This window comes from Bombus impatiens, unplaced genomic scaffold (assembly GCF_000188095.3).
Source record: "Bombus impatiens unplaced genomic scaffold, BIMP_2.2 scf_0058, whole genome shotgun sequence".
NCBI classification, from domain to species: domain Eukaryota; kingdom Metazoa; phylum Arthropoda; class Insecta; order Hymenoptera; family Apidae; genus Bombus; species Bombus impatiens.
In genome coordinates, this window is record NT_176477.1 from 106,180 (window position 1) to 132,968 (window position 26,789).

The 26,789-nt window shown below is 31.0% G+C and overlaps 2 protein-coding genes across 3 annotated transcripts; one reads left to right on the forward strand and one right to left on the reverse strand.

The window, feature by feature from the left end:
* Positions 1-809: 809 nt before the first annotated feature.
* Positions 810-4,132, reverse strand: LOC100749274 (pleckstrin homology domain-containing family M member 1). Its single transcript, XM_003485415.4, has 2 exons — positions 1,582-4,132; positions 810-1,485 (listed from the first exon to the last, which is right to left on the reverse strand). The coding sequence occupies exons 1-2, from the start codon at positions 3,529-3,531 to the stop codon at positions 1,321-1,323; spliced, it is 2,115 nt and encodes a 704-aa protein (XP_003485463.1). The 5' UTR covers positions 3,532-4,132; the 3' UTR covers positions 810-1,320.
* Positions 4,133-6,430: 2,298 nt separating this feature from the next.
* Positions 6,431-24,233, forward strand: LOC100741609 (serine/threonine-protein kinase PLK1-like). 2 transcript variants are annotated; one of them, XM_012393508.2, is made up of 8 exons: positions 6,431-7,231; positions 16,700-16,804; positions 17,498-17,614; positions 19,727-19,941; positions 20,982-21,405; positions 22,035-22,465; positions 22,752-22,885; positions 23,716-24,233. In XM_012393508.2, the coding sequence occupies exons 1-8, from the start codon at positions 6,431-6,433 to the stop codon at positions 24,057-24,059; spliced, it is 2,571 nt and encodes an 856-aa protein (XP_012248931.1). In that variant the 3' UTR covers positions 24,060-24,233. The 2 variants fall into 2 exon arrangements, with proteins under 2 accessions (XP_012248931.1, XP_012248938.1); XM_012393515.2 differs by having other exon boundaries at positions 22,755-22,885.
* The last annotated feature ends 2,556 nt before the right edge of the window (positions 24,234-26,789 follow it).

Here is a 26,789-nt window from a genome sequence, read left to right on the forward strand (position 1 = left end):
TTTACGAAGCAACTGGTTTACTATGCATTATTTTTTGTACACTAAACATCTCGTAATTCCAAAATTATTGGTTTTTCGACCCATGCTCATTAAGACATTTTTGCTTATTTTGATGATTATTACGTGCTTCTAAAGTTTGTTCCTAACATTTTAAAACACCCTGTATAACAAAAACTGTAAATATATCAAGAATATGTAAGAATAACAAATTAAAGTAATTGTAACATTTTATTATTCAAGAATCTCTTAATATTTGTTTTTCTACAATTTTTTATATGGTTATTTATACAAATTTTGCTTATATATTTTCTTTCAGACATGAAATATTTCTAGTCTACAAGGTATTTGATACATATATTTCAATTTTTTCAATAATACAATAATGAAATTTCACTAAATTTCATATGCTAGTTATATGTGTATATATATATATATATATACAAAAAATATAATTGCATGTTTTTATGTATCAAATTCTTATTAATGTTTAAAAACATTACGACGATTAAGTTTTATCAGTACACATGTAAAATATGTATTTGCTGGGTATAAGCCATACTGAAAGAGATTTGTTACATCATATGGATGGATACATATAATAACAGTATTAAATACAATAAATATAAAATAACTTAATAAATGATTGATATATTTTATTACCTTTTGTACATAAAATTTTAATAAAATATATATTACATAAATATATGTACATATTTCTTACATACATTCTAAAATGTATCTCAAAAAATTAATAGAACTTGCAGCACACTTTTAACATATTGCAGATATGGAAATGAGAATTTTAAATATTAAATGTACAGAGTTTTCTTTATTAGTTATTACAAATGTAGTACTGAGAAATTATATAAAGCAGAAATAACAATTATTTACAAGTATAATGCCAATATACACTATTCTTGATTTAAGTGTACACGCGCTATTAGTATTTCTTTAACTAGTGAAAATACCAAAAAATATTTTGTATGAAAGCTGTTGAATTACATACTCGAAAGTTAATGAAATATATAGACCTGTTTTCAAGTGAAATTATACATTTTTATTACTACTGTCACCATTTTCTTTAATATTTCAAAATGAATTCAACGAGTATAACGTGTATATTTGAAGAATAATTTGTTGAATATCTAACACTTAAACTGGGCTTGTTATATACTTATAAAATATTGAATTATTGGACTTCATAAAAGTAAATTTTAATGAAAATATATTCTATCAATAATTAATTTACAAGGAAGAAAATATTATAAACACTTTGTACATAAAAAATAAAAATACGTGATTTATTAAAAATTCTATTTATTAGTTTATATCAACTGAAAATGTTGGTGCATCACTCAGTGACAATTCTGTACATCCCACATCTAAGAGCGGGAGATCCATTCGTTTGCGTCTCCGTTCACACTTTGGACATGGTTTATAAGCATTTAAACATTCTGTGTGAAATACTGCATTACAGGCTCCACACTAAAATTACATAATATCTAATAACTTATTAAACTAGATTTTATTTAAACTAGATTAAACTATTTTTATACAATTATAATAAAAACATTTACTCACTCTGTATGTAGATTCCATGTCAAAAGGATAAATAACTTTTGGATTATTGCAAATTTCACATATAAAACCTTTCTGACTACAAAGCCAACAATTTATAACATGATTTCTTGCAAATTCTACTACTTTCTGCAGTTGTTGTGCAAGAATTCCATTGGATATATCATAAAGGTCAGAAACAGAATATTGATGAACATGTTCATACAAGTAATCTCTAGGTGCAACTTTTTTCTGTAAGGACTCGATTATAGGTTCACGACATGTAAATAAATAAGCTCTTAATAAATTTAATTGAATTCTTAATGACTGTAATTGTGCCATACTATCTACAGCCATATAAATTCGTGGATTTAAGACTTTAAGATCTAGTAGCGTAGGACAATCTTGTAAATATGCTGCAGCCTTATTGCAAACAGGGTAACATTTTAAATCCCAATTATGAATTACTCGTGATGGAATTAGATATTCATTTTGTGACATACAGTTTAAACAATAATAGTTACCAGAGAAAGAGCAAACATGTGCTTTTGAAAAGGTCATACCAATTGCATGGCCACATTCAAAACAACTATAATCTTGTACATCCAAACCTTCCTCTTTGGGAAGTTTACCCAGTTGTTCGTCAAAATTTATTGCAGCTTTATTTTCTGATTGAATTTTGATTCCATCATTAGATTGTTGCTTTTTTGGATATTTTTTTAAAAATTCTTGAAGATCTATGACTGATGCATTTCCAACAGTATGATAGCTTTGAATAATTGCATCATACGTAGGTCCATCACCAGGAGTACGAGCTGCATTTGTTCCAGAGTCATGAGATACTGCAGATGAAGTTAACGAAGATTCACAATCTTCAAATGACGTAGACCAACCCAATCTTCCAATTAATGAATTCCCTACTGTAGTTGAAACAATATTTTGCAACGTTTCATGATTCTCTACAATATGTCCAACCCCTAAATCTTCGATATTGTTGCATATATTAATTTCTGTATTATATTTTGGACTGCCATTATTTGAAATTTCCTTTTCTATTTCTTCTCCTGTTTGTAAATCCTGTTCTTCTTCTTCCTCCTTCAAAGACGGAGTTCCTCTTGAATTATTGGTTAAATGATCTATACCAATGTTATTTGATTTCTTATTAGCTAGTATAATTTTTAAAGCTTCATCTTCTGTGATACAACCTGCATTATTAAGAGCAGACTGTGATGAATTAAATGAACCTAAACTACCAATAGAGCTAGCAGTTTCAACTTCATCAAAATTGTCACCATCTGTTAATTCTGTAGTTATTGTTTTTGCAATATCTACTGCACTAAATATTGGACAAGATTTCATCGGTGGTGACCATATGCCTGCTAATAGAAGAGGAGTATTTGACCAAAAATTTAATAAGCTACTATTACAAGCTAGTTTAAAGCATATGTTGTCTAAACTTTCAATTAGTCTCTGTGCAACTTCAACAAGGTCTGTATCTCTAATGAATGCAGATCGATTGTAGTATGGCTTTAAAGCTGAATTATCTCTTTTAATGGAACAAAAATAGCTAGCTAAAAGGCCTTCGTTTAAAGCTAATCGTATCCAAGCTCTGCAATATCCAACTTCTGTCGTAAGCTGACTTAATGTCTGTATTTGATCTATAATTTGTCGATGTGAAAATACCAACAGCGGACCCCAAAAACTTGGCTGTGGCACTGCATTGAAATCTGGGCCGCTTAAAACTTCTGTTACTCGATTTAGAAGACTGTCTTTTAATCCATGTAGGAAGATAGCTTCCAAAACGGAGCACAGGGTCATACTTTCGTCGCAATTGCCAACTGCATCGTTTTCCTCCACTCCTGGTGCACTTTGCATTTCCATCACGCTGATATTTAACTGTTTTTGCAACGATTCTCTGATTAATACAATTCTCTTGTTCATCATTGGATTGACTGTTTTCAAAAACGAATTCATCTTTTCGAATTTGACGTTTCACAAGAGTAGTAGTTGCGCTATTATAGTTTGCTCTTTCAAGCATCTTTATGATTATAATAGAAAAAGTTACCTAAATTTTAGAAGGTAACTCGATGAAATCACTAACTGTGGTAATGAGACGTAGTAGATATTATGTAAATTACATTGGCAGAACTCGTACATTACGCTGATACTAACAAAGAAACAAGGAAGTACGGTCAGAAAAAATACAAATCACAACGTGATAAGAAAAGCACGCGAACTTCGAACCAGTAATAACGCATGACAACGTAATCTCTTGATGAATGTGTGAGAAATAGGTTACATCACACAATAACAAACTATTCAACCGTGTTTACTTTATATTTAACTTAAAAATTTACAAGCATTATCTTAAGATACGAACAACTAAATCAATTTTTAACATAATGATGATTCGTTACTTTCTGACACTTGAAACATTCCTTGGGTATTCTTATACACAGATTATGAATCAGCAGCATTTCCGTCAGCTTCGTACTTTTCTTTGATAGTAATACGTATCAAAGCGATAGATTGCGCTGATATACATCAATGTGTCCTGTATCAGCTAGTGGTGACATTTGACATTGATATATATATTCGAAAATGTTTTTAATACAAGCTAGTAATATTAATTAAGTATCAATAAATGTGCTTTAATATGTTAATAATAAATATTTAACAAATGATATTGTAGTTATTTGTTTCATTAACTCATTGATCGGTAGATGTAGTAGATGACAATTCGTTTTATTTACTATGGTAATACGTTTTACTTATTTCAATAAAAAGGAATGATTATTACAGTTTATAGTTAAAATTTTCGTTTTGTTTATAGATCAGTATTTATAATACTAAAATCTTTGAAGCAAAATTATAGCTTTATATTCTTTAAATGATGTTCTTAATTTCGATAATTTGACATTAAAATTTAAATTGCAATAGAAATTGGAAAATAGATATAATAAATAAGAAATGTAAGAAATAATATTATGGCATAGTAAGTAATAGTAAATGGCATATAATTTGACTATACATATTTCCTTACCGCGAGTAATGTTTTTTTCCTATGCATATTTCTTTTCATATATTATGGAAATCTATTGAATTTTATGTTTGTACACAATTAGCTTCATTGTGCTAGAACGTTACCAAAATTTTATCACTGGAATCAGTTTCTGAAATATCGGACAAGCATTAAACAGTCTTAGAAAAAAATTAATTTATCAAATATATAGGAGTTGCTTTAGATTCTATAATCAAGTTTCCATTGCTACACCGTTCCTATATTTAGATATACATTTAGCTTAGAGTATCTCAAATGTTGGAACAGGTATATGTACGTACATACATACTTGTGTGAACGACCGAATACCGAATACGCATGATAGGACAATGAGTGTTCTGAAGTGTTCTTAGTTTGACGGCGGTAGAGCTCTGGTATGGTAAAGAAGAGAGACAGAGGAAAAAAGTAAGCAAGTTGAACACGAGGACAGCGAAGCAAATACTAGAATCAGGGCCGTAGCATTCTATTGATTATTATTCCATATTTCCAAACTTTTATTCTGAACCTTATTAAGGAAATGAACGTTGTGAATGTATATGAAGTGCATTGCATTCGAAATATCAATTGCATTATCAAATGCATTAATACATTTTCCCTATAACATTTTGAGGAAACGTCGAGAAATGTTAAGAAATCTGATAATGTAGGATGTAGAGTATGATAAAAATGTATATATTACATTGTAAATTTAAACAATTTTCTTTCTGCAAATAAAAGAATAGTGCCCCGATGTCGGCATTTCCCTTCTACACATTAGAAACAAGAAACAATACATTTTCTCACGAGTTACCGGTGTATAGGTGAGGTGCCTTTATGGTATTTTATTAAGTTACAAAGTTGGCAGAATATAATTTTGGAGCGAAAAATGATTTGCATGGGAGCATATTTATATTTTTGACTTTTCATGAAATATAATGTAATTGAATATATGTAAGAAATTCAAGTGTTTTATTTATTATTGAAAAATAATATTTCGTGTTAATAATAAGAGAAACAAGCGTAGTTGTAGATCAAAAGTTCTATCATAATACAAAACGTTGGGGCCACGGGTATAGGAACAAAAAAAAAAAATTTTAAGGATTACGGTATGCAGGCGGAAAATGTCAAAGCAACGTCGTTTTTATTTACGGCACTGACAATGAGAGGTCAGGTGGTGGAAGTAGTGGGGAGGACAGAGACGTAGGGTGTCTGGTCGTTTGGTCGGTGCGCGCTGCGCGCGGAACAGTGATGATTCGACTGGTCAAGATGTTGGTCTGTGTTGTATATGTAATCGTTACTGGTTGATCGATGATAAGAGAGCGTGTGCGTTTTGTTTCAACCCGTACGCGGTTCCGAATACTGTTTGCCAATTGACATTTGGAAGTTGTATTGGAAACGCTTGCTCTTTTAATAACAGATAAGTTGTTTGACAGTGTTTAATGTCGCGACACCGTTATCGAGCGATCTCAGAGTGCTCGTATGTCATGGATGTGAAGAAGTAGGCGTTGTCTGTGTTAAATGCCAAAATCAAATATAACATGACATCCCGCAGAACAAGGGAATGTAATATCATAGTGTATAAGTTGGCGGAAAAACGCGTTGCAGCGGTGGCAGTAGTAGCAGCAAAAGAAGAAAAAGAAGAAGAGGAAGGAGGAGGAGGAGGAGGAGAAGGAGGAGGAGGAGCAGAAGAGAATCGTTGTTACGTCGTTCAGGGTGCGCTGAATAATTGATTTCTTGAAGAAAAGTAAAAATATCTTGCTATAGACTATAGACTAGAGACTACAGACTACAGACTATAGACGCAAGGTCTTCGAAACTGTAGGGTATCGTTAAATGAACGTAGAAGTAGAGATGTTACCTTCGAACACGCTCGAGGTGGAAGTCGGGAGTTCATCGCCTCCGAGAGAATACGAAACGAGCAATAAAAGTCTCCTCTTGGAGACGATCCCTGGCGAGTCGCATACCGAAACAACAGCTTGTCGTTTGTTAGAGGCGGAGGTCGTTGGTCGATGTCAGGAGGAAAGCAACGAGACGGTTAAAACTAAAACTATCCTCGAGTCCGAGTGTTGGAAAAAGAATATCGAATCAGCTGGTAGTAGCAGGTCCGTAAATAATGGATCACGTCAGAGCTTTTCCAAGGTTTCCGCATCCTTGCAGAGCCTCGTTCGTCGAAAGAGTCGGAAATACGGCGCGTCCTCGTTACCCTTGGACGTAGATATTTCGACGTACTCTGCACATCCTAGCTGTCTTCTCGAGGCACCAAGGGAAAATGGTGTCGTCGATATTTACAAAAGAAACGGCGAGGAAACCACTTGCATCACCACGCGCACATCGACACTTATTTATGCTTCTTCCGTGCAACTATATTCCAGAGGTGACAACAACGTGCAAGATGTTTCCTCGTCGACGAATAACGTCGCGATCGTCACTACTACCACCAGTACCAACAACGTAACTTGTTCGGTCAGTGGAAGTCGTCTTGGTAATACCGCCTCGTCTTTGATAAGAACAACCAGCGTGATCACGGCAGGACCTTCCACATCTTCCTGGAACAATTCCGCGGAAGAGGAGTTGGATTACGTTGTCGACCCGGTTCAAGGAAATGCCTATTACAAGGGACAACTTCTTGGCAAGGTAAAAACCTTACACAAATAAAAGGCAAACACCTGTCGAATATCGATTTTTCTTCCCTATCCTTACCTCAAGTAAGGTTTCCTAATTTTAAAGATTTAGTCTCTAATTTTTACGTGATTATTCACAACATGTTAATGTTTAATAACAATGTTTAATAACATTGAGAATATGGTGTGTAACGCGCAATATTCGTTTTTGTTGGTTGCTGCTTAAATTGATATACATATTTTGATATTAAGATTACTATTATAGTGATTATTTACGTCTGCTACTTACAATGCTCTATGTTACAATGCCCAATGTTGTCTCTTTGTTACGACATGAAAACATAAATATAAGATAAATTTGAGTATTTCGAAATTCTTGTTTACATTTGGTAATTTAGTATTTAGATTGAAGAGCAGAAAATATATGAAGTGGTCGATGGTTAATTAGAAACACTAAATTACCTTACTGAGTAATATGATTTAAAATCTAAATACGATTAGTTACCAACTGTACCAAGTAAGTATTTACACACATATGTTATTAGTCAATTAACAAGTACACTTAAGATGTTTAGATATGAGAATATTTTGTATGTGTATATACATTTGTGCATATATTGCCTGTATATATACATCGTAGGTACTATGAGGTCACATTGGTAACTCGTCTTAGATCTTTGTTTTTCGTTTACTTGATTACTAATTTCTCGTGTTGCCAACATCGTAAGCAGTTCATATTTCGTTAAATAGTACTTATCTTTCTATAACACTTTCCATACGCTATATACTATACGTAGTATATAGTACCTACTAATTCGTTATTTTACGAAATTATAATTTCAATTCCGTTTACCGTATCATCTGATTGTAGTTGTATGGGTCTAGTTGTCTCTTAATTGCATTCTATATATCATAGCGAGATATAGCCTTGTGTTTGTTTCCCAATGATTAATTATATTCTGAATGCTCGAAAACCGAAAATCGAAGGAACCACTTGGTATCCGTTTTTGCTTATCAACAATTTTAATGTAAAATGTTTAGAGAACGTTTTGTTACCATAGTGGAACCTATTTATTTCAAAGGAAGCTTATGGTAAGCAAAGAATCGTGAGAGAAGCAATGATCTACAATGTCTAACTACACTACACACACACACACACACACACAAATCTACACTAATGATAAGTAAATATGTAAATTGTAAAGAGTTCAAGGGAAAAACGATCATAATTGAATTGAAATCTTCAAAATCTTCATCTCGTGTCGATCGAAGCGTATCTCGCATATATTATATTACGATTACGTAATCTTCTTGATGTTCCTGAATCCTGATGGAGTGATTTTACGACATTTGGCAAGCGAAATCTGATAAAAATTCTAAATATCTGAAGAGCATCGGTGAGGATCGATCGGCATCGGTTCACGTTCACAGCTTGTAGTTGTAAGGAATATTCTTTGTCTCTGGCTGGTGCGGTGCGATCGATCGGTAGCAAGATGCGAGTTTGCGAGGCTTCTCGTCGTTCTTGTCAACGGGAAAGAGGAAAGAGAGAGACAGGCGATTTCAGAGGATGTACAATGTATGTATATACTCTGAAACTCAAACTGTGTATCCTCTATGTATCCTCTACTCGAGAAAACCGGTCGTTGTTTCGTCATCCCGATTACTCGGACGTTACTCTGTCTGACTTGCATTTTATGTTAGAAATCAAGCTTTCCGTTATATGTACATAGCTTGCTCTTCGATGATTTCGATATTTCATGGAAACTTACTTCTGATATTTTCACCTTTCCATGCCTTTCGACCTACATCTATGTAATTTAGTTTGCACCATTACTTTATTATTTTCGACTGGTTGTGAATATGTCAGCGGCTTATTACGTAGACCGAGCTTAAAAGGAACGAATTCGTGCCTCTTATCCTGGAAACATTTCTGTCGGATACATTTCTGTCTTAATTGCTAACAAATTATATAGAAGCTATAATAGATTCGCATTGACTTTTCATTGAAACACAGGCAAATGAGATGATCTATTATGAGTGCAATATTATCCTTTTTATATATGTACATATACTTGTGTATTACTTTTTTAAAATTATGAAAATCGCTACTTTTATACAAGAATAACTTTTCAGTCGATAAGCTGTACAATAAGCGATATATAATAATGTTGCCATTAAATTTTATTTAGACATACTAAAGAACATAAAAATACAATAAAAAGCAATATCGAAAATATGTAATAAATTTGAGTATTTGTTGTTGATGATTGTAATTGTTCAAGGTAATGCTATATTACATATAAAGGTAAATCTAATGATAAAGTAATTGATTTAATCACCGAATTTCTGTGTTTGAAATAAGACAGAAGGAAAATAACTTGTTAGCGAAGATTAATTGAGATATTTATTGCAAAGTAATTATTATACTTTAAGACGTAAGTAATGCTTTACGGATCATCTAACTAATTGTAAGTTGTTTAATTATACTTATTTAGTAATTATTTTCAACTATGCAAAGTCTACTTTTGTCTATACGTACACGTCGTATACACGTGTCACTGACATTTGCGCCTTGCACAGATTATCCGCTACATATGTATGTATGTATGTACGTGGATATATACAATAGATATACAATATATATGTGCATCTTGGCTGTTGGTGTATTTGTGGTGCAACCATGAGGATAAGTTCAACAGATGGGCCTCTTCCTCTCCTTTCTCTGTTCCACCTTACTCGTTCCTTTCTCCTGCAATTGCTTTTTTCTTCGTAGGCGTTCACATGCATAAAATATGTACGCAGTTCTCATCATTTCTATGGAAGTTGGAGTTGCTGGTGTCTATTAAATTAATTTCATAGATGGTACTTCCTTGGGAATTTATTTTCTATTTGAAATTGTACAAAGAGTAGGAATGTGCATGGTCAAATTAAGTTGTCTATAATTTGCTATTCATGTTATCTCGAACTGTCATATCGGCACTCGCTATGCAAGTGTCGTCTTCAATATTCTTTTGAAATTACTTATTATATATATAAGTAATAGTTTATGTTAATAAAATGTTTAGTATCGTTATGCCGTGTGATCAATTTGTTTGTGTCGAACTTTCCTTAATGAGAAGGAAAAATGTCTGACAACCTACAAATGAAAATTTTCATGTGTGAACGCGATTTTCTTAATCGTAAATTAAATGTCGCATGACTTGTTAACCTTATATTGTAATTTAACTTGAACTCTGAACGAGTTTCAAGTAAAAGTTTTTAGTAAGCATACATATATGTATTTATATAGGTCGTAGGTTTATATTTTATCTATCAAAATTTATTATTACAAAAAAATTATTTTAACAAGTAACTTACAGATTACTTTATAACCGTATACCCATATGTGTAATTTATATTATCAACTGATAAAACAACCGTGTTGTAAAACAATCGCGTCTTATTTATTTATTTAGGTTGGCAGTTGACAAACTTACATATATAGGTACTTACATCTTCTTTATAATCGTTTACCCGATGAAAATCTGTTTAGGATTAAATTAACTTAATTCGAGATTACGCAAACTATTAATTTAGAAAGACAAAAGACTATTACCGAATACTAAATACTGAATACTGAAGGGGTTTAGTCATTTTCGAAATGAATGAACGTGATTACGTTTCACGTTTGTTATTTTACAATTTTTTTTTATTAAGACGACTTTTCTTTCTTCTTAAATAATTAAATATTTATTTATTTGGTAATTTTAGTACTGATCGTCTTTATTAAGTAGTTAGCAACGACTTATTATTAATGATCTTTGGTAAATGATCTCTGGCGTCTGGATCGTTTATCGTGTTTGTTACCTACTGTACTGAAACTAAAAGTGCTTAAAACATTTAATATTTGTTGCGATTGATCAATTTATACCTATCTATAAAATGTTCCTTATGATCAATATGTTGGTACTGATGCTTTATTTTTAAAAGGTCTTAAAACGACAAAAATGATCGGGCAAACCTTTCAATTACTGATTAAGTATCGAGGCTGATGCTATAACGTTATGTACACAAATATCTTGTTCTGATTATAGAAACGAGTAATAGAGATAAAAAACTAGTGTAGAATCGATAATCGAAGAACGTTCAGCCTAATATAAATACATACATGCATATGTATGTGTACATAAACGTTTTTCACTTGAAGTTACTTAGAGGGCTGCGGATATTGTATTATGTCTGACGAAATGTTACTTGCATGGAATTTGTGATAACTCTTACATTGACATTTATTCTGTGCTTTTTTATGAGCCTTTTGAAGAAGATAAACAATTTCAGAAAGGAAGGATGTAGATGTAAAAAAATATAAGAATAGAATTTGTTCTTTTGTTACGGATTCTTCGCTAAATTAATTGAATTATATGTAACAATAAATCGTTTCAAATTATTGACGTAAGTTTGGTTATACAATATGTATATATTTCTATCGGCAATATAATATTTATATTGATTAATTAAGTCACGTGTGTTTCGATTCTATCAAGTTCCCTGTGAAATGAATAATCAGAAGCCCTTGGATGACAATTCATTCGGTAAAATCAACCGTACGCGATTTAACAGCGACACTATGAGATATACCTACTATGCAACAAACAAGATTGTATGTAATTTCAAATAAAAATTTGTACGACTTTCCTTTCATTAGATCATAATATTGCTACAACTTGTTTTCAGATTCCTTTCTGTCATTTTATTTAAATGCAACCACGAAACCATAATGAATTTAGACGATAAAGTCAGATTGTTCAAGTTTATTAACCTCTAGGAAATTTCACGCAAAATGAAAAAGTATCTTTATTCAAGAAAATATAATATAACAACGTTTTTCAATGAACATTTTCAATACTTTTATGAAAAAGAAGTACGTCGTATTTTAACCGATATTTTGTTTTTGTAAAAGTTACGATTAAATATTCAAAGGTGTAATATTGAAAATATACGATTAAAAATCTACCGTTAATTCGAATATGTTCAATATATTATTATTAAATACTTAAAAATTCTTTAGTTAAGTAAAATTTGTACGGGTTTAAGTTTGCATTCCAGCTTTCGCATGAATGTAAAAAATGTTTTTCAAAAGCAACCTATACAATGACTAAACTGGCAATGTTGATCTTTTGCATAAAGGGTGGATCTTTTGGTAAAGGGGGGATCAAGCTACGCAGTAGAGGAATGTAACAATTTTTTAAGTAAGTACTATTATTGTAATATGTAATATAATATATCGTATGTATATGATATATATAATATATATATATATATATATATATATATATATATTAATATACATGTGTATATACAGTGCTGCGAATAATTCTAAACACAAAAACATTTTTGCGTTGTCATTGTCTATACCTGAATATGTTAAGAGAGATTATTTTTGTAAAGGCTAAATTGAACACTATAGGATATCAGGAGATGATACATGACGAACTCTATTGCTTTTCGTAACCGAAATAGAAGATAAAAGGACAATTTTTCAACAAGACATTGCTCCCATTCATAGTCAGCTGCCACTACAAAAAAGTGGTTTCAAGATTTCGGAATTATTATCATAGCCAGCTTTTAGAAACTGTAAGTATTTACTTACTAACGGATAGTGTACCTAGCAGATTAATGAAAGTAATCAAAAGCAAAGGGGAATCCACTAATTATTAAAACGGAAAGGTAACAAAATTAACATGGAGTTTAACTTCTTTTACCCCTTTACAGCCAAAAACACAATTATAAAGCAAAATTCAATTTGTTCTTCAGCTTTGTTTTACATTATAATATTAAATTATATAAATGATTTTGTTAAACTTCGTATTAATATTATGAAAAATGTAAAAATCGGATTGGGTTTATAATTATTCTTGTCGCTGTACATGTATATAGCTTTCATCGTTACTCGAGTTTCAAGTTTAATTATAATTATCACATGATATTCGTATCACATAAGTACGCTATGTAGAACATATGTATCTATATAGATAGCGTTACGCGAAGGAAAGAGTTGATCTTTGAAGGAAAGAGTCATATGGGAAGTTTCGTTTGTATCGATGTACGATGGTGTAATCGTAATGTAAGGTGTGAAGTGTAAAGGGGTAGAGATCTTAGATTTAAACGGTCTATATAGGTATGCATCAATTTGAAGGAGAAAATCTGCGCGACCGGTTTCTATGGAATGCACGTAATATAGCTTATTAATTCGATTGTAAAGAAATCATTTTATCTACGTTTCATTTACTTTTTGCGTCTCTTGTTTTCGCCACATGTCCTTATACAGAAATTCGGACTATCGTAATATCATAACTAACTCCCTTTTTATTGGAAGGATATACAAATAATCTTAAAAAATAAAAATCCTAGATATAAATAGTTAAACCGATTACCACAAGATTACACCGAGAGGTTTTTAATAAAAAAAATCAATCCGATATTTTTCAAATAATTCGATAGTTCGAGACATTCATTTTTATTATTCAAGTAGTATGTAATTTGGAAGATAGAGTAACATTTCTTCTTCGATAGGTCAAGGTCGATTTAATGAAAAGCTTTTCCTTCCCAAGCATTTTACTTTATCGTTTATCTATTGACTATTGAGCGCTCATACATATATAGTACGTATATCTATGCATATATAATATATGTATATTCGTTATTATTGATCACTTGGAGTGAGAAAAAGAAGCAATATTTTATTCAAGTAGAAACTGAAAGATAATTTACATTTTATAGAGACCAGGATAATCCGCTAAAATTAAAAGTCGAAATTATTTTAAATAGTTGTGTTTGTCTCGTAACTTTCTATTCTATAATAATATATCATTATTATCTACTGTTACTTTCAATATGTTAACAATTTTCAGTCAACTATCAGTGTTATCTGAATAATTATTTTCAATATGTTTAGAAAGTGATAAGTTGACTTGAAAAAGAAAAGGATAATCTTGAGACGAAAGTGAAGGTGAAAATCGGCATAAGATAAAAGAAAGGTAAAGAAAATATAAAATTCAAACATTTCTAATATCAAAGGTAGACAGCTAGACGTAGAGTAGATGTAAGATGTAATTCAAATCTTGTGCCCTTCTTATTTAACAGTAAATAGAAACTGTTCTGGCAGTTTGTCAAATTGATACGTATATTTAGATGAGTATGCACGTGAAAATGTCATCTACTCCTTATCTCGAAATAAAAGACATTGATATCGTTCGAATAATCTAAGATTTTGTCAAATACATACATGTATATATACGTATATACATATATAGCTAGACTTATGTTAGTGTTAGATCAACTAGGTATTCGACTTGCTTTCTAGTGTTTTTATAAACAGGCCTATGAACACTTGTATAATACACGTTATACATATTTATATCGATATAAAATAAAACTGAATTCTTAATAAAAACCATGTATTTTCAAAGGGCATTGATATATTATTTCTAGTCGCAAACATAAACATAGCAACCGTTTTTCTGTACCGTCGAAGCTGCGCGGCAATTTATTTTCAAATTCATGGTGGTCCATTCCGTTAAATGATTAAACAGAAACGAAAGGCAGTGATTGCTTTTTACCCATGCAGCAACGCAGTTGTATGGACTACAAATATGCATTGGTAATGTATTTTTAGAAGACTACTGAGGATACTTAAAAATAAACGTACGACTGTTATTAAACAAGCCATAAATGCTTTAAACCGTACTTACGTGGTTGGCTTAGCTAGTACCTAAAATCTACGATCTATAGTAAATTATTCTTGAAAGTTTAGTTTAGTACCAAGTTATTGATCGAATTGAGGACAAGAACAATATTGTCATAACTGTCATAGCTATAGCAGATTTTCTTCAAATAATATTTTTATAACGGATGAGTCGAGACATTTAAGATATTAATTGTTATTAATATCTTGTACATATAGAGAACATTGCTGGAGAATTTCGATATAAATAAAAATTATTTTTGTATTATCGAAAATTTCTTCATGGAACAAATAAACGCGAAATATTCATTTTCTTCCTGAAATTTATAAATTTAGCGGAGCGGCAAATGCTACAAACCAAATTTGGCCTTCGCTCTTTCATTTGTTTCAATATTTTCCGAACGTTCGTTTTGTTCGTTTGCTCCATTTATCATCATCGTATATTATTTTACATCGTATTTTGACGTAAACAAGTAAAAAATTCGCGTCGCCAGGCTGGTGCGCGAACGGTTCGTTTTCTGACCCTGAGCAAAGATCAGATGTAAATACGTCAGGGCAGCGGTTATGGTTAGCGGCAAAGATAATTTAAATCGCGTGACGATCGCGGATCACGGATCACGGATCACGGATCACGGCCTAGACGCTACAAGAATTTCCCGCTCTGTAGTTTCTCACGTTTTTACTGTTTCTAGGTCTTTGTTCCTGTGCTATTTCAGCGTTACTTTAGTTTTCCTCTTAGTAAACTGCGACTGGGGGGATTCTTAATACCAAACGATTTAAACTAATTAAAAGTCGTTAATTGTTGTAACAGAAATTTTTAGAAGCTATTGCAATGAAAAGAACGTAGGTAAGAAATACGCATACTGTATCGAAAATAAAAGGTCATTTATTTACATTCGTAAAAGAAAACTGTTAATCATTCTTTTTGATGAAAAGTTAAAAGAAGAGTGGAAAGTCGGTTGTTGCTAAGAATAACGCAATGTTTATATTATTTAGTTGAGGTAAAAGTGTCCCAGAAGGAAGGAAAATGATTTGCAAAAGCTGTGAATGCTATGTCGCGTCGTGACGGCTGTTTTTACTTTCCTTCTCGCTAAACGTTAAAGCTACCGTAGCAAAGCAATAAAAGATAATTTAAAGATATTCTCGTAGCAGCACGAAAGCAAATGCCCCTAAAAGAGAAAACCTTTCACTCCGAGAAGCTGAAATGGATGTTACAGGTGAAACTGTAGAATCTAACGTGAAGTTGAATTATAAGCTTAAATTTTAAACGCATGACTATTTTTCCCTATGTCTCTTTTTTTTTAATTTTTTGAATTTCTATCTATTTGAATATTTCCTTTAATTCAGATATATATTCTGATCCTAAAGTCTCTCACGATCAGATTGAGAAACTTAAATTCTGTTTATCGTAGATTGTAAGCAACGCATCCCTTCTTTTCTAGCTCTATAATTTCACTACAAATTTATTTCATACGTTCATATGTCTTAGTAAAGCAAAGAAAAAAAAAAAAAACAAATTCTATCTAGCTGCTAATTGTTTCTTCACCAGCAAATACGTAATTAATTTAAGTTGAAATCGGATTTATGATAGATTCAACGATAAAAACGATTGTATCACAAATCACATATTAGACAGTGTACGTTATTACGTAATATAATCTATAGGTATACATAAGTACATGTAATTATGTAATTGTACCTATCTCTTCATAAGATATGAAATAAATTATTATCTACGTGTTTTTGTATTATTTTCAGGGTGGATTTGCCAAAGTTTTTCTCATGACCGATGTCAGTAATGGAAATGAATATGCCTGCAAAATTATTCGGAAGAATCGGATGCAAAAAATTCATATGCAGAAGGTTTGTATTCTACATATGTACATACATACTTATATCTCAATTTTTTATTTTTATGATTTTTTTTAATCAGTACAAAAGTAATTTATATCTTTATATAACACTATAATTACACTGTTCGATAGAACTAATTATGCATTATAACTCGTATATAGTTGATAACGTTTATTTAGTATCAAGTTTCTTTCGCAAAATTCAAAATTTTCTGACATCATGAAGGTGACATTCTTTTTAAAGAGTCGGCAAGTGCGTAACGGTTATTTGGTTCCGTTCCAAAGCATTTTTGGAATCAATAGGATATTCTTCAATTATGGGACTATTAATAAAATTTTTGTGTTCAAAAAACCACAAATCTCCACCATTCAAGGGTATTATGCAAACATGTCATAATACGTATACATATTTATAATTTTCACTTTTTAGAAAGTACGTATGTAATATGAAGCAAAGTAAGGAAACGTGCAAAGACATTTGTTTATTACAATTTACTTGCTGCTTTTATCTAAAATTAGGTAAAATTTAGATAAAATTTAGATAAGATTTAGATATAATAATAGTAGGCGTGCTTAATTTATAATATATATAAACTACTTTGAAGCAGCTAAATTGGGCAAAGACCGTCACTAAGATAATCATTTGAAGTTTTGCAGGTGGTCAGAGATGGTCGCGAGTTTAATAATGATCTATTACTTGTAGATCGCACGCGAGATTATGATCCACAAAGAGCTGAATCACGTGAACGTTGTCCAGCTGCATCACTACTTTGAGGATAACCTTAATGTGTATATGCTTCTAGAAGCCTGTCCTCGAAAGGTACCTATCGTATGTCTTGTATACCTACCTTCCTGTTGTACACTGTACACTGTACACTTTCCTACGACATATTCTTTCTATACGTTTGCAAGAATTTTCCAACCTTCTTGCTTTCGAGTCGAGTCGAGTCGATCTCCGTTGTAAGGCAAGTTCGCTTGCCTGTTACGTTAAATAAAACCTCGCTTTTATGTTAGTCAGAAAGATTACGAGGAGCTCACTCAACACTTGGAGCTTAGGGTTAACCGTGCAACAATTTATAATCCTCATAAAGAAATAAAATTGTTCCGCTGTTCTTTTCTTTAACGCCTTGTGCAATCTTCATCCTGAAACCTACCATGTACATATTTCTTCTTTCTCGGCTTTTCAGGAAGATTTGTCAACCTTTCCGACAACAGGTACTCGAAAAATAATGTGCAATACTTTGTGTAGATCTTCTCTATAGACTTTGTCTTATAAAATAGTATGTATCTGTTAAAAGTTAATACATTATATGTGTTATTGACACTAAATTCATATCAACATGCAACCGGTAAACATTAATTAGAATTTCCTCTGGATAATCTTTGGCAACTTTTATTTTCACTATGCATGTACATATTTCGTTTCGTGTAACGCGTATCATTGTTATATGTATGTACATATATATGTTGGCTAGAGTTAGAATTGTTAGATGAAACCACAAACCACAAGCATCAGATTTTCGTGTGAGCAGGAAAGAGAACTAGCACTTAGTTACACTATCATCCATGACTAATCGTTCACTTGTTTATACCGTTACGTTAGGATGTGCTGGTCCGTTAACTTTAACTTCAACTAATCGCAGATCGATTATCGTTAGCTTCTAAAAAATCGTCAACATTGCTGATATTATAGTAATTTCTTTATCTAAGATATCATTGGGAAACTGTTCTCTATAATAACAATAACAACAACAACAACAACAACAACAACATACGAATAGTTTACAACATAAGAACATATTAAGGGGGAAACTGCCGCTGAAATACTAAGAAGATGATCTGCTAAATATTAAATTATCTTTCAACAAATATAAAAGACTTAAAAATGCAATTAAGACTCGAATTTAGACTAATATTTTGCTTTTCCCTATGCAAAAATTTATTCTATTCGTGCCACGATTTTTGAAGCTTGCCTAGATAATTACCGACCCGTATTTATATGGCTAAATTACAATCGGAAAGTTTGTCTCTATGTAAAATTCATTTAGATTTTGACTAGACAGCATAGCGAATTGCCACTCTTTTCCATTTCAGCGAAAGAGAAAATAGCGTTTACGAATAAGTTACTAATTTCGAACAACGTAACAATAACAATTATCCGTAATGTGAGCAACGCGAACGTACGTACATATATACATACGTTTCGATGGGACGTTTACTTTGCAACGAACTAGCGACCCGTCGCGTCGTAACTCTCAAAGCTAACTCCGAACGAAAATCTCCGATTTACACTATGCATCATTAACTATAACACGAAATCGCATACTTTTCCTTCGTTGTGATCACATTTTCTCGAACGACAATGTGCCACGTCTTCTGTACTTATTTTATTGCCAGAGTGCAATATTTAATATTCGTTAACTTTGTATCTATAATGATATACGATATATGATTGGATAAATACATGATGTAATGTATTTATCCAAATTAAATAAGTTAGTAAAATACAAAATAAAATAGGTATTACTGCTATAATTAAGAGTTCAAATAATTTTCCTATAAAGAATAACTTGAAATTGTTTTCATATTTACCTCCCGACAGATTTCTCGACGCTTTTACTTTCGCAGAAGTTAATTCATTTCGTCAAAGCATTAAACAGAAATATTATTATACCTGTTATATATAAGTATAATACATAGATAAAATATTACACACGTGTGTGTATGCGCGCGCGTCTGTAACGGGAGTTGCGTTCAGATAAGTGAATTCAATTGATATTCAAAATGTTGTGAATTGCGCTATATTATCAATTATCAGAGACATTTAGAAGACAAGCGTCAAAGATCTCTAAATGATCCATGATTTATCCCACATTAAGCCTTTGCGTTAACTGTTAAATTAAGTTAAAACTAAGTCACTTTTGTTTGACAGAGCTTGATGCATGTGCTCAAGTACCGTGGCAAAGTTACGGAGCCGGAAGCACGCTATTACATGAAACAAATGGTAACGGGCGTTGCGTATATTCACTCTCAGAAAGTTGTTCATCGAGATTTGAAGCCAGGTAATATGTTCCTATCGGACCGTATGATTGTCAAGATCGGGGACTTTGGACTGGCGACAAGGCTTGACGGACAGTGCAGACGGGTGTAAGTTATCCTCGATCTTTCTTAATCATTTATTATTATTATTATTATTATATATTATTATTATTACACCATACCTACGTAGAACTTGGCCCAAAATACGAGAAACTGCATGCACAGTGAATTATTTCGTTTTCCTAAAGATTGTCAAATTTCTCTCTCTTGTTGATTAGTCAAAGCATATTTAATCGACTGCACATTTAAAAGTAACTAGAACTTTGAGAAACTACCTAAATAATACTAATGATATTAAGTGCTTCGATATGAATAGTTCCCTATGAACGATGAAAAGTTATTGCAATTAAAAAGTTATGAATATTTTGTAAAAGACTTATATATATATATATATATATATATTTATTTATTTATATGTGATGCAAGAAAACACCTCATTGTCAGTAAGTTGATATCCAAGTATAGGTATAATTCAAGTATAATTCAATATATTATATATATATTGAGAATACAGGAAATGATAAAAAAAAAGTAATACACATACATACTTATATTTATATGTTCCTTACATTTATTATACATATAAATTAAGAGAACCACGTTTAAACATAGGAACTTTCGCTGATTTGTTACGCTGATAGAATATTAATTTACATTCAACTTAAACTCTTGACCGATATGTATATAATATGTACAATATATGCACATATATTACTATTATACATATACATAACTATATATATGTATACATATATAGTTATCTTTTAACCTTAACAGTCTGTATACTTTTCATATTTTCGAATTGACGCAATTTGTATTTTCATGATTTATTTTGTTAATATTTTGCATACGTTACAATGTTTGATGGAACTGGTCGATCGTAAATACGTTCCTATTATTATGTAATCGAATAAAATAATCTCAAGTACGCCGATCAGGTAAGTAATTTCAATTTCGAGTTCCTCTGTAATTCGATTTACACGGCAGTAACGCGAGCGTAACGGAAACACATATGTGTGGCTTGAGAATAACAAGTAGCTTCATAATTAATACGAGTAAAATCGTAATAATTTCTTTTATATGCGCAGGACGATATGCGGAACACCGAATTACATTGCGCCGGAAGTGTTGTATAAGCAAGCATACAGTTACGAGGCGGATGTTTGGGCGCTCGGATGCATACTTTACGCCCTATTGGTAGGGCAACCACCTTTCGACACAGCGTCTCTTAAGGAAACTTACGCTAGAATATGTAACAATCATTATCGAGAGGTTGACGATTCGATAGCGAGCCGAAACGGACAAGATCTCATCAGGTGGCTTCTGCAGCCGAATCCTGAACTCCGGCCGTCTTTGGAAAGAGTGAAGGAACATGCTTATCTTACCAAGGAATATGTACCAACTTCCTTACCTCGCATTTCTTGTTTCCAAATGCCACGTACCTCTATAATCGATTCATCGCCTTCATCCAATTCTATAACGTCTAGGAATCAAAAACTTAATAATACTCAGGTAAACTACCGATTCGTATTACGACATCGTTTTTCATGTCTTGAGTTATTAGATCCGATCGCACAGATCCTTCCACACCTACGTCTACAATATTACATATTTTTGGTCTTACTATTGCGTTGTACAAATACATACATGCATATATATATATACATATACACATACATATGTATGTATGTATATCGGCTTAGGTAAGAGATTATATGACAGAAGAAACAACTTAACAACGTTTACCTAATATATATACACGGCATAAAACAAAATTTAAAGAATTTTGTATGTACACATGTAGTTTATTTTTGGATATTTAAACACAACAGTAGACACGTATCAAAAGGCAAAAAGTAAATATTTAGTCCTAATAATTCCTAAATAGCAAATTATTTTTAGTAATATTTGAATAATATTCAAACCACAAACTTTCCCAGGTGAAGTAAAATTTTTGTTTCGTTTGAATCTATAGTAATTACATTTATAGTGTGATGTATAATTCAGCAATTAATCAAATGATTTCTAATATTTGTTCTAATTTTGTTCTAATAATGTTCTAATTTTAATTAGCAAAATATTTTTCATCGTAGGAGAATATTTTTATTTCATTCAATATTTATTTAACTTTTTTATTGCAGTTACAGGTTCATACTATCCAGCAATCTCAACAGCATCAGGACCAACGGCATACACAACAGCATTATCATCAAACAAATCTTTCCCAGAAAAATTTACGAAAGTCGAAAGTGATCAGTTGGTTAGCCAGAAAATTTCGAAAAGTGCCAAAATTCAGACAAAGATTAAACAGTGTTCTTTGTCCAGATCATAAGAAAACGGGATACACCGCTCAGAGTATGCAAATGCATCAAGCGTTAGAAAGCTGTGTCACAGAAATTAAATGTAGAAACAAGCTACGTAATCATCCACCTGTAAGGGATGTTGTACCTCTGTTCATCACTAAATGGATCGATTATTCCAACAAGTATGGCCTAGGCTTTCAGCTCTCCGATAAATCTGTCGGCATTTTATTCAACGATCATACAAAAATTAGTTACACACATGACAGAAGGTCGGTATTTCTTCTTTTAACATTATACCATATATTATATTTTAAGTCTTTGAAATAAATTCTATTTCGAAAGAAACTAGATAGAGACACTAAACAATAGTTACGACATTCAAGCCTTTCGCTTTTATATTTCATTTAAGAAAAAGTAGTAATTGCAACAAAAATTGCAAGCAAAGCAAATAAATAGCTATTAGTAATATTTAGAAATTTCTATAATACTACAAACGGTTAAACATTTTTTAATCGTGTGCTTAACTTATTCAAAAATGTGGTTCCATTTGCAAAGAAGGGTGGAGTATGTGACAACCGACGATGAAGTAACAAAATATCATAGAGAGGAAGACGTTCCAGCTGCTTTGCAGAAGAAACTTGTACTATTGCAACGTTTTACACAGTACATGGATAAATTTATGACTGAAGGTAAATTATACGTGTTATACCATCTAGTTTCAAATGTGTCATAAATGGCATACAATTTTCTATTTTTGTATCTTTCAACATATTAGATTGATATAAAATATTGTTCGATTACGTTAAACACTTATCCTAATTAAAAATTAATGTTCTACCTTCGACAAGTTTCGTGTTTCGCTAGCATTGTTTTGAAGAGATGAAAAATTTGACGAAAAAAGAAATTTGAAGATGAAAAAATGAACGCTACATGTAGTTTTCAAACAAATAAATTATTAAATATGTATTAATTTACAAATACTATACAAAACGGACTAATCAAATATTTTGCCGTTGAATTGAGATTCATTTGTAAAAAAAATGTTACGAAGCAATTACTATTTAAGAGATAGAAGTGCAAAAGTACAGCTAGTGTGATTGCATCAATTTAATACTTTAATAATTTGTGTAATAATAAGGTTACACCTTACGAGTTTTATAAATACCAAGTTATTATAATTATTAAAAATATTAAAATTATAAGCAGAAAAATTATTATACATTTTATATAAAAATTTGATGCAAAGAATGTAAAAGAATAGATGTAGCTATCAACAAGTATCGTAAAACAATAAGTGGAACCTACGAAAATCAATACCTTTTCAATGTAATTTTAGCTCTATGAATATATGATTCCTACTTATAATTTTTGCTTCTATTAAACCTCATAATTATTTATAGTGTACATACTATATTATATATATTATTATTATATATACTATTATTATATATATTATACAGTTGTATTATACAGCAGGGTGGTGGTAAAGAATAAGAATTATTTGTTCATTGTGTTTAAGGTGGTGAAATTAAAAAACAACGAGTTGCATCAAAACACTCAAAAAACGTTTGTGTACCGCGAATGAGAAGATGGTTAAGAACTGACAAGACCATTATGATGGAACTGTCAGTACCGCTTTTACAAGTGAATTTCTTCGAGGATCATACAAAATTGGTAGTCTCGCAAGAATCCTCTAACAAAGGACACCTAATCACATATATCGATACCAGTAGACGTACATCTTCATATTGGCTAAACGATATACGAGATTTTGGCTGTACAGCAGACCTCTACGAGCGTTTATATTATGTTTACAAAGTATCTAAAGAATTTGCAGAAATGCATAATAACACAATCGCTTGACTATCAAAGATACATCGGAACGTGTGTTACTCGTTAAACGATTGAAGTTTATACTTTATGCGAAATATTATTGCAGTAAAAATAAATATAAATATTATATATATATACTTCTTGTTTCGTTAGCTGTGCTCGTTCGATTTTTTATACGGTTCTTTATTTTTCATGTTTAAAATTTACCCAATATAATTCGTTATAAATAAAATTGAAGAATAGAGAAGTAATAGAAAAACAAAAAAGTCATTCGAACCGAGTTTTTCAAATTAATTATTGTTTTTTATTTCTTCTATATCTAATTGGGATATGCATAATACATACCTCTGCCAATGTGCCAGACTTATTTAGATTTACATATTTGGACTATATATATTAATTTGTATCAAATTATTGCATACATCGATATTATGTATATTGATTATTAATATTTTTGTTTATTTATATTATAAATAAAACTTTAAAGCGCGCATGTACGCACGTATTTAATACTAATTTAATTTTTATAGGAAAAAATATTTATAATGTACAAAATATTTTATTAGTACCTAAAAAATATATTTTTAAGGACACGAGAGTTTGTTGCATTAAAACATTTAATTTCACAAAAGTTCTTCTGACTGAATAAAATGTAGTATTAATGGTAAAATTCCTGCGTATTACAAAAAATTTTTAAGATGTTAAAAAGTATCTGACGAACATTAAACGAAGAGTATATGTATACATAATATATACACATAACGCATATTACTACATAACGTTAAGAAAAAAAATGTTTAAAAACAGCGAGTACTAATCTTACAATGTAATACATATTTTTATATGATAAAATTGATTAAATAAGATAGTTAATAAAACTATAAAATTCAGAAACTGAGAAATGGAAAATAGAATACTATTATGTAGGTTCTTTACTATCATATATAGAAGAAATCTAACAGTTATTACAACATTTCACGCATATAATTTTTATCGACTAATTCATTTCTTATGAATTCGATTCATAATTTTATGAAATTCGAAATAGTTCGAGTGCAGCTAAACGTAAGCTACGTGATAGGCATAGTTAAGGAAATTGTATGAGGAATGAAGATGAATGTTAGACGACGTTTGTTTGAGTTCTTCGATCCAGAGATATTATCTTGTTTCCTTTCTTTTTTTACAGAATGTAGCAAAGTTGTGATGTACATATTACGTTTTGTATAAGGTTAGATAAAATGAATGATGAGACCACAGGGAGACTGACTTAAGAAATGAGGGCAATTTTACCTCGTTTTTCTTCCTTAAAAACCATTTAGACGTAAAGGTTTTCGTAAACTTTTAATTAAAGTATATAAAGCAAAGAATAGAATTCTAAAAACAATACTTGTAATAAAATGTCAAACAATCGCGTATTCATATTTTGTAAAAATCGTATCCGCAGTTATGTCGTTGACGATATACACAATCGTACCAGCCTGCGACTAAAATGATTACCAAATACAGTATCACACGCAATACCGTGTGTATACCTACATTTACTGTTGTTAGAATTCGACTAGTTTCAGAAATTTCAATTCATGCTTTGAAACAAATTAATCATTCACCCAAATCAAATGCGAAGTTTGTTTATACAAAATGGGAAAAAATATTAGTTTTAACATCATTGTTCCATTATATTGTTAGTTTATATATTTTTTTATACGACTATGACTTTTATACATCCGGATTTATAACGCCTTAACGTTTGTAATATTATTTCTTAATATCGGTTCAAAGAAGTAATCAGTTACCTTTAGACATGATTTGTATCTTACGAATATATCTATTTGTTTTTTTAATTGGAATTAAACCAAAATGTTGGGTATTTGTTTCTTCAAACTAAATACTGCATATATTATTTTTTTAGGTTTATGTTTAAGAAATAGTTTCAAAACAATGTGCAATATGCACATTCATAGTTGTTCTTCATAACTCTTTGGTTTTCATAAGATATGTGCATCTTGTCGACAACAAATGTTCAATTCGTGTGATAACACATGAACACTATCTTATATGTAATTGGTTTTAATTTGGATAGTGTAATAATGGAATAAGTATGCTTCCAAAATATTTACGAATTAAGAATATACAAGAGCATTTTTAATGTTTTGCTTTGATATAGATCATATGTATGTATATTATAGTACAAGTACTGTTACCTTTGCAAAACATTAGATCAGGATTGTTCAACTCTGTGTTCTGATTCATTGCTGTTAATATACAGTAACAATAAATATAAAATAATAACAAGTTATCTTCAACATATAGGGAAATCGAAAGAATAAATGTTTATTTTAATATATTGTTATAATAATAGAATAGTTTGTAATAAAAAAAGTAAAGAAAAAAGGATGATACAATTGTATTTAGAAATGGTATATTTATTAAAGAATGCGGTAAAACATCACACGTTCACATTCTAAGTGCCTACACTGAACAAAAGTCTGTTTACAATATAAATTAAGATTTTTTATTAGTGTAATGTAGAGAAGTTTGATTTTTTTTAAAAACATCAGTTAAAATAAAATAAAATAAAGTAGAGCACTAGTTGAACAACTCTGGTATAAATTATTTTAAATAGCATCTATCCTTTGATACTAATAGCAGTGAACATGTAAAGTTAAGCGGACCAATTAAATTGGCATACATACATATACATATAACACATATGTAGAACAGTTTTTTGTTTTGATAAATTTGGTGCCAAACGCTCGTTTG